Source organism: Sorex araneus, chromosome 4, assembly GCF_027595985.1.
Source record: "Sorex araneus isolate mSorAra2 chromosome 4, mSorAra2.pri, whole genome shotgun sequence".
NCBI classification, from domain to species: Eukaryota; Metazoa; Chordata; class Mammalia; order Eulipotyphla; family Soricidae; genus Sorex; species Sorex araneus.
In genome coordinates, this window is record NC_073305.1 from 206,352,916 (window position 1) to 206,367,167 (window position 14,252).

A 14,252-nucleotide genomic window follows, 5' to 3' on the forward strand; every position below is an offset into this window, starting at 1 on the left:
TTATTGCCTGTCTGTGTTTATCGTGCGGACGGAGCAGGAAGGATGAGCCGGAATGATGGTATGCCTGTGTGAAGTGTGTGCTGCTGCAGTTTCAGGGCAGAAATGGTGCAACATCAGCAGTTTCACATTCAGACAAAGTCTAAAGCCCACACAGCATTTCTTACCTGTTTTTCATTCTAGAGACTATACTTTGTTCTATAAATCAGGGCGTGGTTGGAGGGAAATGCTCAGGATCCTCCGAGGGAAGATGACTGGATCGATGGAAGAGACCGAGCAGTACATCAAGGGCAGATCTGTGATTATGTTACCCTTGTCTTCTTATTTCCCGTCTCCGTAAGATTGTCAGATGCCAGCAGGCTTGGCCTTGTTTGTGTTCAGCCTCCAGGGAGTAGGACAGGAATAATCAGGAAGAGGTAGAGAGAGGCAGATTTCCCCTGTAGTTTCAACCAAAGAGTTGGGGCTCCCTCTGGAGGCCTCAGATTTGCTTGCATTCAATCAGGGTGTGTAGGAAGAGGTCAGAGGGCCCGGTGAGAAGGGGGCCGTGCTAGAGAGACCACAGGTCAGAAGGATTGTGTGGATTTGGTGACAGAAGGACAGAGGGGAAGGAACTGCTCAAATGGAGTTTGTGATGGTCCAAGATGGTGTTTGGGCATATGTTTTAAAAGAAAAACACAGAACTTTGTTCTGCGCTCAAAATATCAAGAATCTGGGCCTTAGACACACTGCAGACACTGGTACAAGAATAATGAAAATGCTGAGGAGTGTTGGGGAGAGAGTGCTGGGTGGGGGAAGGGATGGAAGATAAAGACGGGGGTGCACAGGGGGCGGGAGGGTCTGTCTAGCTGCCTCAAGCCTCTCCTGGGGTCTAGGCTGGCTTCACAGTTTCTAGGATATAATTTTTTTATTTTTCTTTTTGGGTCACACCTGGCTCTGCACTCAGGAATTACTCCTGGTGGTGCTCAGGGAACCCTGTGGGATTCTGGGAATCGAACCTGGGTCGGCCATGTGTAAGGCAAACACCCTAACCACTGTGCTATTGCTCCAGCCCCTAGGATGTAAATTTTCTTTGGGGTTTATTTCACTACCAAGCCCTAAAACCTGGTTAACATGCAAAGGACTGAGTTTTAGAACCTGACCCTGGGGAGTCCGCTCCATGGAAGGGCCAGTGGTGCAGCTCGGAGGTGGGGCTCAGGCCTGCGCCTGGCTTTGGTCCCTGGTCTGGTGCCTGGCACCACAAGGACAAAGTTGGGGAATGGTGGCACGCTAGCTGGGGAGGAGGCACTTCCTCTCACATGTGCGGAGCCGTGGCTGGGTCCTAATGCTATTCCGGGCTGCTGCAGTCCTTGAGGCCTGCTCCTGGCACCGCCCAGCCGCCTTAGGCACCGGCTCACCGCTCGTTACCTTTCCCGTTTCTCCTGCTTCTGGGAATGTGCCCCACGGTCACCGTGCCCTGGTCGTAGTGTCTTTCCAGACTCCTGTCGTCTCCTGGCTCTCCCAGGACCTCATCCTGGCATCCTGACATGGACATCAGGCCTATGACACAAAACCTGCCGCTGCCTCCGCCACTTCTTCCTAGCTGCCCACATTGGCTTGCTTCCCCGCCACAGGGGTTTCGTATTCACCTTTAAAGATAGAAACGAACACTCCCAAGGGCGGGGTAAGGAACACCAGCCCCCTGGGACACCTGCTCCTGCTCAGCCGCACATGCATGGTCATTGGCTGGTTCCAAGGAGCACTGAGCCCAGAGCCTGAGGCCCAGAGCCGTTGAAGAGAGGGTGGAGGATTGTGAGTGGTCTCCGTGTGGAGGGGAGGGAGCTGTGTCCCCTGAGGGTAGAGGGGAGACAGGGCGTGGGAGGGGGGCACGGAGGAGGGCACGGGGAGTCTGTGCCGAGGCAGGCTAGGGGAGGAGAGATAAGCAGAGCGCAAGGAGGAGGCTGTCACGAGAGACCCAGGGTGGGTGGCGAGTGACGCCTCTCCCCACTGAGTTAGGGGCAGAGGACAGGAGGCGTTCGCACCATTGACGGCGAGGCCTAAGCAGTATTGTGCTTAGATCTGGGATCCAGGAAGATGCTTGAGTGTGTGGAAGGAGGGCATGTGCGCTGTCCTCCTGATAAGGTCTGAGGTAATAGAGAAGCAGGCAGGGGTGGGCTGGCGGGGGCAGGGGGCGGGGCCTGCTGGCAGTGATTTTTGCCTGACGCCCCCCACTTCTCAACTCCCATTGGACCTGTTAGCCCTGGTGCACTCCTCAGACTCAGCAGTGCTTGTTGATTGGTGTTTCTGTGGCTGTCATCGTTGTTGTTTCTGGGGGCGGGGGGTGGGGGAGTTCTGTGCCTGGCAATCGTGGTAACGTGCATGCGGTACCCAGGACCCAATCCTGGGCCTCATACATCCAAGGAGAATTTTGGTGAGACTTCCAAGAGAGAAGCAAATTGAATAGAGTCAACATCTGAAGAAGTTACTGGGAGTGGGGCCAGAGAAACAGTGCAGTGGGTAGGGCATTTTCCTTGCACGCAGCTGAACTGGGTTCAAACCCCAGTAGTCCATATGGTCCTCTGAGCACCACTCGTAGTGATCCCTGAGCTCAGAGCCAGAGTAAGCCCTGAGCATCACTGGGTGTGGTCCAAAAGTGGCGCGCCTCCCTGCTCCCCCTAAACACACACACACACCCCAAAAATGTTACTGGAAGCTGCTATTTTATGTAATTATATTTACTTCAAAAAGTTGTGTTCATAGATTGGATAAAACCTAGATTTAAGCAGTCCCTTAAGCACTGCAGTCCTTTTTAGCTTTTGCTTATATACAATTTAAAAAAAAAAAAAAAGTAGGGGCCTGGAGAGATACTACAGTGGGTAAGGCGAATGCCTTGCAAGTGGCCAACCTAGGTTTGATCCCTGGTACCCCATATTGTTCCCCAAGCATTGCCAGAAGTGATTCCTGAGTGCAGAACCAGGAGTAACCCCTGAGCATTACCAGGTGTGGGCCCCCTCTGTGCCGCCCCCCCAAAGAAAACACCCAGCTATATGCAATTAATTCTTTGTAAATAATTAAGCTGAGAAAGCCTAGGAAGAGAGTTTGAAACAAAAGCTAATCTAATTCTTTACACTTATTAACAGCTTCACTGAGTCACAGAACCAGCAAGTTCTGTGACTGGGCTGTGCCCCAGCTGTGTCTCCTGAGTCCCTGTTGTCTGCCTTGATTTCAGACTGTGGGCAGAGTGCCAGAGCACCATGCGTGGAGCAGGGTGGGTGCTGCCTTGCCGCCCTGCCGTGATTCCGTCCTGTGACAGGGCCGTGTGCAGAAGGCAAGTCCCATAGGCCTAGCCGAGGACACCGTGTGCCCAGAAAAGCGGTCCCACGGGGCCAGTCATCCTCCCTGGCGTGGGGAGAGTCCAGGCCCGCAGGGTCAGGAGTAGTTAGACTGGTGCCTGCTTCCTGCCCACACACCCCAGCCCACTTGCCCTGCTTGGCACTGAGAGTTTCCGGCTTGATTTTCTTGAAAATGTCATGTGGCTGGGCTGCAGAGTGCAGCTGGCCTCCTGGAGTGCTCGCCACCGCGTGTTTCCTCCTGTGATGACCGGAAGTGTCGTGTTGCAGGCCACAGGTTGAACATCACCGCAGAGAACGACTGCCGGAGGTTGCACTGCTCCCTGAGAGATCTGAGCTCCCTGCTGCAGGCCGTGGGCCGGCTGGCCGAGTACTTCATCGGAGACGTGTTTGCTGCGCGCTTCAACGATGCCCTCACGGTGGTGGAGAGGTCGGTAGGCATGGTGGCTCCTTCCTGGGCCGGGGGGCCTGCTGCTCGAGCTTCTGCTCCAACCACTGTACTGTCTCGCAGCTCTAGACATCCTTCCTCTCTTAAAGGCCGGACAGTATTCATTGCATGTATATAAAAACATTTGACTCACTCGTCCTTCCATTCACTGATGGGCATATGGGTTGCTTCCTTGTTTTAGCCATTATAAATAGTTCTGCTATGCTGGTGGATATACTGGTACCTCCTCGACATCCTATTTCTAATTGTTTTGCATTTATATTCAAAAGCAAAATTAATTTTTGTTTGGGGGTGGGTGCACCATACTTGGTGCCCAGGGGTAATTACTCCTGATTCTGTGACCAGGCATCACTCCTGGCAGATTCAGGATGGGGTCTCAGGGATCAAACCTGGGTCAACCACATGCAAAGCAAATGCCCTACCTGCTGTACTATTACTTTGTCCCCTAGAATTCTTGATTAAATGGTAATTTTGTTTGTAATTTTTTTCATTATTGTTTTCAGTGTCATTTTTCAGTACCATTTTATGTTCTGTTTTTTCTACATTCTTACCCACTATGTTTTCTTACGGCAGACATCTTGATGGATATGAAATACTACCTTAACCTTACTGTAGATTTTTTTTTTGAGGGAGGAGGCATCCACCAGTGCTCAGGGCTTACTTTTGTCTCTGTGCTCTGGGAATATTCTTGTTTCTTTTCTTTCTTTCTTTTTTTTTTTTTTTTTTTTTTTTGCTTTTTGGGTCACACCTGGTGATGCTCAGGGGGTTACTCTGCACTCAGGAATTACTCCTGGTGGTGCTTGGGGGACCATATGGAATGCTGGGGATTGTGCAAGGCAAACGCCCTACCCCCTGTGCTATCGCTCTGGCCCAGGAATCATTCTTGATGATGCTAGGGAACCCTAGGGGGATGCCAGGAATCAACCCAGGTTGGCAAGGCAAATGTCCTACCTGCTGTACTATCACTCTGGCCCCATCAGCCCCAGAATTTTTTTAACATGCTTCTTTGCCAACAGGTTGGTTAAAGTCACTCTGTATGGATCTCAGATAAAACTGTACAACATTGAAACGGCTGTGCCGTCAGTACTGAAGCCTGATCTCATTGATGTGTAAGTACGGAGTTGGGTGACGGTGTTGCAGGAAACACCTTATTCTGAAGCCCCTGGTGGTTTCATGGGTAAAAATGAGTAGTGGTGACTGCGTGAGGAGGCGGAAATCTCCGAACTCTAAAGTGAGGAGAAAGGTGGATTCTTGGTTTTGGGGCAGGGGTAGCTGGGGTCACTTGATGAGAGCTAGTCACAGAGAGACTGTGGAGATACAGTTCCGGGAGGAAGAACACACAGATGGAGATGCAAAAGTGTCGTAAAGTCACGTGCTGGGAAGTTGTGCTGGGGTGCTTGTGGGTGGGAGTGAGGCTGGGGGTGTGTGTCGGGACTGCTGTGTGGAGCCGCCTCCCCGGCCAGGGGAGTCTGATGGCATAGGCTCAGGTACATGCCATGAAGTCAGAACTGTAGTGGATTGTGAAACGCAGGTACTGGGGGACCACACGGCACCAACTGTAGACACTGGGAAAGGAGCAGGAGAGTGACCCGGGGAAGGGAGCCTGGAGACAGGGCCCTGTCCTGAGCCTGCCTGCTCAGGAGGCTTCCGCAGGGGCTGGCCGCCCAGCACCCTCCTGTGCCAGGCTGGGCCCATTGGCAGGCCCATTTATCCACCTCTTGTCTGAGGCCGAGTTTATATCCCAGTGGTAAGGTCGAGTGACCGTGACAGAGTGTATGGATTGCAAAGCCTGAGATAGTTAACAGTCTAGTTCTTGTAGAAAAATCTTGCTGAGCTGTTCTGGAGCAGCGGTTGGAAACCACAGGTCCACCACGGTGATCCTGACGCGCGTAGGAAGGTTGTGAATCCCTGTTCCAGAGCATCTTTGACTGTTAAACGCATCACTTGGGCTATGTGGCTTAAATTATTTATCTGTGTAACTCCCTTCTTGAGAATCTAAAGAAAGCAAGCTACTGAGATGCTCATTTGTGTGTAACAATATACCTCGCACATAATTGCAGAAATTTGGAAATCCCTGCTCTCAGCCGAAGGTCCCCTTTTGATAGTTGAAATTTTTTGTTTGTTTTTGTTTTTGTTTTTGTTTTTGGGTCCCACCTGCTGTGCTCAGAGTGTACCCCGCTCTACGGTCAGGGATCACTCCTGGCAGGCTCTGGGGACCATATAGGGTGATATCTCTCACACAAATGTGTGTATTTGCCACATTTGATTTAGTTTCTTGTGTTTTTTTCTCACCTTATATGCAGGTATGCATTCAGTTTTTCTTTTCCTTTGGTGAACTGTCTGAATGGACGGTATACAGCTTGTCCCTTTACTTACACATTTCTTAGCATATGTTTCCTGGGTAAGTGACCACAATATATTTTCAACATTGAACATTTTTCATGAAAGCTGGGGTGGAGGGGGAGACAAATAGACACGCCTTTGGATGACCCAGATTCCTCCTTAGAAGAGTTTAACTAGGTTTGTCAGCTTGTTTTCTCCTGTACCAGGCTGAGGCTGACATTTCAGCAGGAATGCCGCATTGGCCTGGCATGTCCTTCCTCTCGCTCCTCTTTGGAGGCTCCTGGGTCAGTTTGTACAATAATTGTCAGTGCTCGGCTTATTTTTTTTATTCTGTTTTTGGAGCGGGGGCACACTCGGTGATGCCCAGAGGTTACTCTTGGCTCTGCACTCGAGAGTTACTCCTGGCGGTGCTCAGGAGACCATGCGGGATGTCAGGGATCAAACCTGGTTTGGCAGCCTGCAGTGCGAATGTCCAACCCTTGGGTTTGCCTTTAAAGTGACATCTGCCTAGCTCAGTTCTCCAAAAGGCCTTCGAAGGAGTTGCAGTACTCTCCTGGCTTCCCAAAGATACTCTCCCAACAAGGAACATAGCTCCTTATAGAAGTTCTCTAATTTGGCGGCAGGGTGATCAATTCTGTAGAACTTCTTGCTCAGGAATATTGCAGACATATGGAAAGAACTCTGACTAGCTTGACGGCCTGTTTCCTTGGTCAAGCTCAACAGTTTGGCCACTGGGTATAGAGCAATAATAGTACAGTGGGCTGGGCTTTCCCCTTGCATGCAGCCCACCCGGGTTCAATCCCCGGCATCCCATATGGTCCCTGGAATACCACCAGGAGTGACTTCTGAGTGTAGAGCAAGGAGTAACCCCTGAGCATCACTGGGTGTGACCCCAAAAGCAAAACAACAACGACAACAACTCAGCAGTTCAGGCCATCAAGAATGAAGGGGGAAGCCTGAAAGCATTGTAATCTTCCACACGGTGATTTAATAAAATAAAATTTTTATTAAAAAAAAAAAGAATGAAGGGGGAAAATGAATTGCAATATTGAAAGTGAAGAATCTGTGTTCATAATGACTTCCAAAATGATAGGGAAGAAGGGAAAGTCTTAAACAGCAGGATGCTAAGGAACAGACAAGGAAAAAGTAGAAAAATAATCAGTTTTCGGTCATGAAGGTAGCCGTGATGTAGGTGGGATGCTCACGGAGTGCTGGAGCACCCAGGTGTTTGTGCAGTCAGGTGACTATTCTTAGGGTAGTTAGGTTTGAAAACTGTGAGACAAGTGACTCACTTTGCTTCAAGATAACTTATCTAGGATGGAATGCATTATTTATGCTGAAAATTGTCTCATATATATGTATACATAAAATACAATACAAGGTGGGTAGAAGCCATGTTCAGTATTTGCCACATCAAGCTTTATCTTCCAGCCATGTAACTTATAGTGTGATGGGCACTTAAATTTAAGATTTTGTATGTTTTATTGGTTTGGGGGCCACACCTGATGGTACTCAGGACTTTCTCTTGGTTTGTACTAAAGGGTCACTCCTGGATATGTTCTGGAGATCAAACCTGGGTCACTTTTGTGCAAGGCAAGTGCCTTAACCACTGTATGATCTCTCCAGCCCCAAATTTGAGATTCTTTTCACAGAGCTGAACCCTTTTCTGCAACTATAGTATATGTGAAGTTTTTACTGATCTGCAAAATCAACACATTATCACTTAGGTTTTTAGATTGTTGTTATTTACTATCTTCCACAGAAAGAGTAAGCTCTGATGAACACTTACCCTCAGCTTTCCGTGCTCTAAGCCGTGGTGACAATATTTAGGGGGTGCGTTTTCAGGCCCTTCTGATCAAGATGAACGAGGTCCACACTGTGGCATGTCTCCTGGAACAGTACGCACGGTGGATGCCGTCGTTGCTTCCTGTGGAAGTGAGCTGGGTTGACCTTCCCCTCAAGAGTCACACCATCTTTTCTTCTCGCAGGCATGCTCAGTCGCTGGCTGCTCTGCAGGCGTATTCCCACTGGCTGGCACAGTACTGCAGCGAAGCCCACCGACAGAACACGCAGCAGTTCGTCACTCTCATCTCCACGACCTTGGACGCCGTTACACCTCTGATCAGCACCAAGGTCCTGAAAGAATGAAGCCTAAACTTTTACCTGGCTCTGTCTTTCTGCCCCTGTGTTGTATAATAACTGCATAGCATAACATTAGGCCCACCATTCTCTTTGTGTTGTTTCTGACCTTTGGACCCTGTCGGTGGTGTTTAGGACCCAGTGTTCTAGAGACTAGGCGTGCTGGGGATCAAACTCAGAGCAGTGCACTTATACCACATGAACCGTCTCCCTGTAGACATGTAATTCTTAACCACTGTGGTACAAGGAACTCTTGCCAATTCATGTTCCTCTTTTGCTGTAGTACACCTAAATTTAAATGTAACTATTGATGTATTGTGTTGAGATTGAGCCCCGGTCTCATGCATTTAAGACTTGTGCTTTACCTCTAAGCCACATAATTTTATTTATAATCCCACATGAACACTTGATTATTTTGGAGTCCAATAAAAGATTGTCCAGACTTGGAGGCTGCAGAGTTACAGTACTCTTCATTTCCTTCCTCAGCATTTTCCTTTCTTTCCAAGATAGGTAATTGTCAACAGTTTGTTGCATGTCTTTCAGACTTTTGATTTTTCACAAGAGTTAGTTAGTAGATGGCTGGCCCCTTGGCTTTTTGGGAGAGGAGAGATGGTGGGACTGTCACACTAGGTTGTGCTTAGCGCTTCCCCCTGGCTCTACACTTGGGGTTCATTCCTGGCAGTGCTCAGGGGACCATTTATGGTGCCAGGGATTGAGCCTGGGTCAGCTGCAGGCGAGACAAACGCCCTATCCTCTGCTATCTCCTTGGCTCCCTTTTGCTTAGTTGTATGCCTGGGAGACTTTAAATGTGTAGAGCAATTTCAGTTTTTGGAATTGCTCAGTGCTGTCTTGTAGTGGAGGTACATTTTTCTTACTGATGGAAACCCAGTCCTTATATGTATATCTTAGTAGGATTTATCCTTAGATGTGGAATTGTTCGGTTGAAGGTCATAGCTCTGTAAAATGTGATGTCTACTAACTGTTCTCCAAGAACATCATTAAAAGTATTAGAGCATGTAATTTTTTTCATAGTTTCAGTCATACCTAGCTTTCTCTACCATTACTTGTAAAACTGTATTTTTTTGTAAATTTTTTTTTTGTCCTTAATAATTGTAAAGGAGTTACAATACCCAATTGGGCTGGGAGGGATGCTTTATAATTTTTTTAGCTGTTGTTGAAATTTTAAGTTGCCTCCATTTGGTAAAAAGTAATCACTGCTAATTCTTAAATTCATGCAACTTTAGCCTTTTAAGAAATTTTCTTAGATTAAGTGGGATTATTATAGATTTAAAAATTAGTTAGGGTTTGTGGTTCTTGCAAATTAGAATATTATCCCCTTAACTCTGAGATCTCTGAGATCCCTGAGTCTCTGGTATGCTTTGCCCCCTAACTCAGACCAGTGTTGGGGCCACGAGTGTTTCATCCTGTCTAAAGGAGAAAATTTTTTTAAAACCTAGATTTAAGAAAAATACCTTTAAAATGGAAGTGTATTGGACTGTAACATACAGGTTTCAGATCTGTATTGTCATTAGTTAATATCTATGTATTACACTGTTTCCCACTAGGAGTATAGTCCCACCTTCACCATCATCAGCCAGCCACCTTCCCCTCCCTTTCTGCTAACCACTGATCTGCTCGAACTAGTCCAGAGGCTTGTTTTTCGTCCATCGGTTGTGTTTGTTTCGTGTGCCCGGATGAGCAGTGTTTGTCTTCCTGACTTGTTTCACTAAGTGTGACCGTTTCAGTTGTTGCCAGTGGAGAATGTCATCCTTTCTTGTAGCTGAGTAGTGTTCCATTGAGTATCTGTACTGCAGCCTCTTACCCACTTATCTTTCGGGACGCACTTGGTGGTTTCCAACTCTTTGCTTTTGTGAATGATGCTGCGAGGAACATGAAGCTCTCTGAATTGGTGCTTTTGTGTTCTGGTAAAGCCTTAACCGGGCTGTAAGTTTGGGAGAGTCTTCCTCTGCTCTCCGTCATGAGCACTGTGCCGGGGAGCCCAGCTCTTGAAGGCGTGCTGCGCTTCCTGCGGGGCCAGTCTTGACTTGGTTGCAAGAAGGGGAGTGGGATGAGTGATCCCAAGTTGTTGGGCTGGTTTACCTGTGACTGACAAGACTGTGAAGGGCCTGGTTCAGAGAGGTCGGTGGCTGAGCATGGTGAAGCGGACCTGGCGGTTCTGGCCAAAGCCAGAGCGGTGGCCCGTGGCAGAGAGGCAGGTGTCTGGTTGCCAGGACTCACTGTGGAAGATGCCTCTGAGATGAGCCAAGGCGGTACCTTTTGGCAGCCGTCTTCAGCTTAGAGAAGTTCTCACACCTGTCCTGGCGGGGCTGTCATGAGCTGACATGTCCCTTTCTCTCTCCAGGTTCAAGACAAGTTGCTGCTGTCTGCATGTCACCTCCTGGTCTCTCTGGCCACCACCGTGCGGCCTGTCTTTCTGATCAGTATCCCTGCAGTGCAGAAAGTATTCAATCGAATCACTGATGCCTCCGCCCAGCGACTTGTCGATAAGGTGAGCACCAGGACTCCCTGGGGCCCTCGGGGCCGCAGAGGAAGAGTCTGGCCCCCTTGTGCTCACGGAGCTTCCAGCCCAGCAGCCCCCAGGCCTCCCTGGCTGCTTGCAGGTGCTGCCGCTCTGAAAGCCGTGGTGAGAATCCTCGTGTTACTCCGGGAAGTCTGCTTTGCTGTGGATTGTTGGTTTTAGGACGAGGTGCTCTGGACAGCAGGATTCTGCTAGGACAGTCAGGCTAGGTGCTCAGCCCAAAGGGACTGGATCAGATGAGAGTCAGGGCAGTTTCTAAGATGAATTCTGTGGCTTCTGGCCCAGCCCCAAGGGCACATTGATTGATCTTAAGAGATCCTCTGAGCACCCCGTTCTTTGTCTTGCTGGTATTGGTTTGGGGGCCACACCCAAAGATGCTCAGAGCTGACTCCTGCTGCATTCAGGAATTACTCCTGGTGGTGCTCGGGAGACCAGGTGGGATGGTGAAGATTGAGCCCGGGTTGGCCACATACGAGGCAGGTGCCCTCTCCTGTACTGTTAATAGCTCTGGCCTGAGGGGCCCTGTTCCGAGGGGTGGCGGGGAGGAGGGGGGTTCCTGAGCGGGGTCAGGAGCCAAGGGACTCGTTCAGTTCATTGTCTGCGGTATGGTTTCTCCTGCATTGGTTTCAAGTGCCAGATTGGGGGTGGGGGTGACAGCACCTGGAGCAGTTGATGAAGCTGGCCAGGGGCTGTGCCAGTCCCACTTTGGGGGCCGTTGCTTCACTTCTGCCTTCTCAGGCGCAGGGGGGCTTGAGCTCGGCCTGGCCGTGCGGCGCTGCCCCGACCTGCTCATGGATGCCTTGGGCTCTCTGCAGGCGCAGGTGCTGGTGTGCAGAGCACTCTCCAACATCCTGCTCCTCCCGTGGCCAAACCTCCCAGAGAACGAGCAGCAGTGGCCGGTGCGCTCCATCAACCACGCCAGCCTCATCTCCGCACTCTCCCGAGACTACCGAAACCTGAAGCCCAATGCCGTCCCCTCCCACAGGAAGCCGCCCCTGGATGACAGTAAGTGACCCACGGCAGGGACAGCCCAGTGAAGCAGGAGGACAGGCAGATGTGCTTCTTCCTTGTCAGCACATGAGAGTGGCACCTGAGGCTTTGGGGTTGAGTTCACCCCATCGTCGCTCAGCTGCTCAGCAGAAGTCAGAATCGTGTGTTTATGGATGGAACTCTGGGGACATGTCAGTTGCACCCGTTTCTTGAGTGCCCGAATAAGAAAAAAACTCAGAGGGGCTGGAGCGATAGCACAGTGGGTAGGGCGTTGGCCTTGCACGCGGCCAACCTGGGTTTGAATCCCAGCCTCCCATATGGTCCCCTGAGTGCAGAGCCAGGAGTAACCCCTTTGCATTGCTGGGTGTGACCCAAAGAGCAAGCAAAAAAAAAAAAAGGAAAAAAAAAGTCCCATGATGGCACAACTGATGGTGCCTCCTTACAGTTAAAAAACTGCAGTGATTAGAAACGCCCAGAGCAGCTCACCCTTCTACACAGTGGGAAAATGAATTTATGAATAATGTTTTAAAAGCATTTGGGAGCCAGTATTACATTTGCCTTGTGTACATGAGACTCTGGGTTTGATCCCCAGCACGCCAAAAAACAAAAGGCAAAGCTTTCTTTTTTTTTTTTTTTTTTTTGCTTTTTTGGGTCACACCCGGTGATGCACACAAGGGTTACTCCTGGCTCTGCACTCAGGAATTACCACCTGGCAGTGCTCAGGGGACCATATGGGATGCTGGGAATCGAACCCGGGTCGGCCGCATGCAAGGCAAACGCCCTACCCGCTGTGCTATTCTCCAGCCCAGCTTTCTTATTTTTTGTTTTGGGTAACACCCAGCTTACTCCTGGCAAGGTTCTGGGGTCATATGCAGTGCCAGGGATCAAACCCAGGCCTGCTAAAAGGCAAGGGACTGTACTATCTCTCTGGCCCAAAAGTTAAACTTTTTAAAACTTTCCTCTGAATACATAAATTTCAGAGGATTTGAAAGAGCATGATACCTTCACAAGCGGCTCTTCAAGTTTGACTTTTCTACTAAAGATGAAGGGAAAAAGCTAGTTGAAAACTCAATATTCTCTTCCCAGTTCAGTGAGAAGAGATGAGATTTCTTTGACAAATTTTATTGAAATAATCTATTACAAAGATAAGTTTAAGATACAGTCTGTATCACAATAAATTAATGTACATTATTGGGTAATTTGTAGAATGTCAGCAATAAAGCTCTGTAAGGTGCCTGGTATAAATATTTGATAGTCTTTTTAAGAGCTTAGGAACATGTTTGTGGTTGAAAAGAAGTTTATTAGGAAAAAAGAAACTTGAATCTCACCAGATTTGGTATTTTAGAAAATAACCTACAACTACTGTTTCTCCCATCTCCTGTTTTAACATAGATTCTCCCTTCTCCCATGTGACATAGTTGTCTGTTTTATTAGAGTGACTGACTTATTCAGGGCATACTGTGTCCTAGATGATTGTTTTTGTGACTTCACATCCATCACCAAGTCCCTGACTAGACCAGCATCAATCTTCAAGTGTGGTGTTCATGTCTGAGTCTCATTCTAAGCATTTAACATTTAGTAATTCATTCCTTAATACTGTTACTTTTCCTATTTTTATCTTTGAGGAAACTAAGGTATGAGGAGATGAACATGCCCAGGGATTATGTATAAACTTGATTCCACAGTAGCTGTCTATAAAGCTTAACGATCTCTTCCGGGTTATCTTACATGTAATTGTATTAGTTTGTATGGGCTAAGTTTGTGACTAATGCTGTGTGACAGCTAACAATCCCCAATTTAGTGGCTTCATGAAGAGTGAAAATTTGTCTTACACATACTCTAGGTCAAGGGAGTTGTAAAAACCCTGCTTGCCCCAGGCAAGCCCCAGACTCCGTTTCCTTGTGTTTCCATGTGACCCTTGTCCTCTCACTCATTCCGTTGAGTAGCTCTGATGTGGCCACGCTGACCTTGCACAGCGCTGGAAGTGTTGGCGCCGTGTCCTGGAAACAGTGGCTGCAAGCACTGGTGGTCTCCCAGTTGCCTTGGTCACCAGCCCGGTCACCTGGGCCAAGACGGCCTTCCCTTAACGTCCGGAACCTTGTGAGGTGTGGCTTCTCACGCTCACCCGGCAAGTGCTGAAGCGAAGGCTTGCAAAGCTTTCCAACCCACACTTTGTTTTAAAGAAGTTCCAACCCTACAAAATAACAGAATTCAAAGAAAGAAGGGCTGGAACAATAGCTCAGCGGTGGGGCAGTTGCTTGCACACAGCTCATCTGGGTTCAGTCCCCGGTATCCCAGATGGGTCCCGAGCTCTGCCAGGAGTAACCCCTGAGAACCACCAGGTATGGCCCAACTCCCGCCCCTCCCCCCAATTAAAGCAACAAAGGAAGAGAAAACATACACAAAGCAAAAGGAATTGAGCGACTGAGTGCCTCGGCAGGCTCGGCTGTTACTTCTGTTTCCTTTGAAT

General features: G+C 48.9%; 1 protein-coding gene across 3 annotated transcripts in view; it reads left to right on the plus strand.

Annotated features, from left to right (window-relative positions):
* XPO6 (exportin 6) overlaps positions 1-14,252 on the plus strand; it is a 108,340-nt gene that overhangs the window by 84,412 nt on the left and 9,676 nt on the right. For all 3 annotated transcript variants that reach the window (XM_055135173.1, XM_055135172.1, XM_055135171.1), the window contains 5 exons: positions 3,594-3,753; positions 4,788-4,880; positions 8,103-8,247; positions 10,616-10,762; positions 11,608-11,797. In XM_055135173.1, the coding sequence (XP_054991148.1) occupies positions 3,594-3,753; positions 4,788-4,880; positions 8,103-8,247; positions 10,616-10,762; positions 11,608-11,797 (735 nt within the window). The remainder of the gene's footprint in view (positions 1-3,593; positions 3,754-4,787; positions 4,881-8,102; positions 8,248-10,615; positions 10,763-11,607; positions 11,798-14,252) is intronic.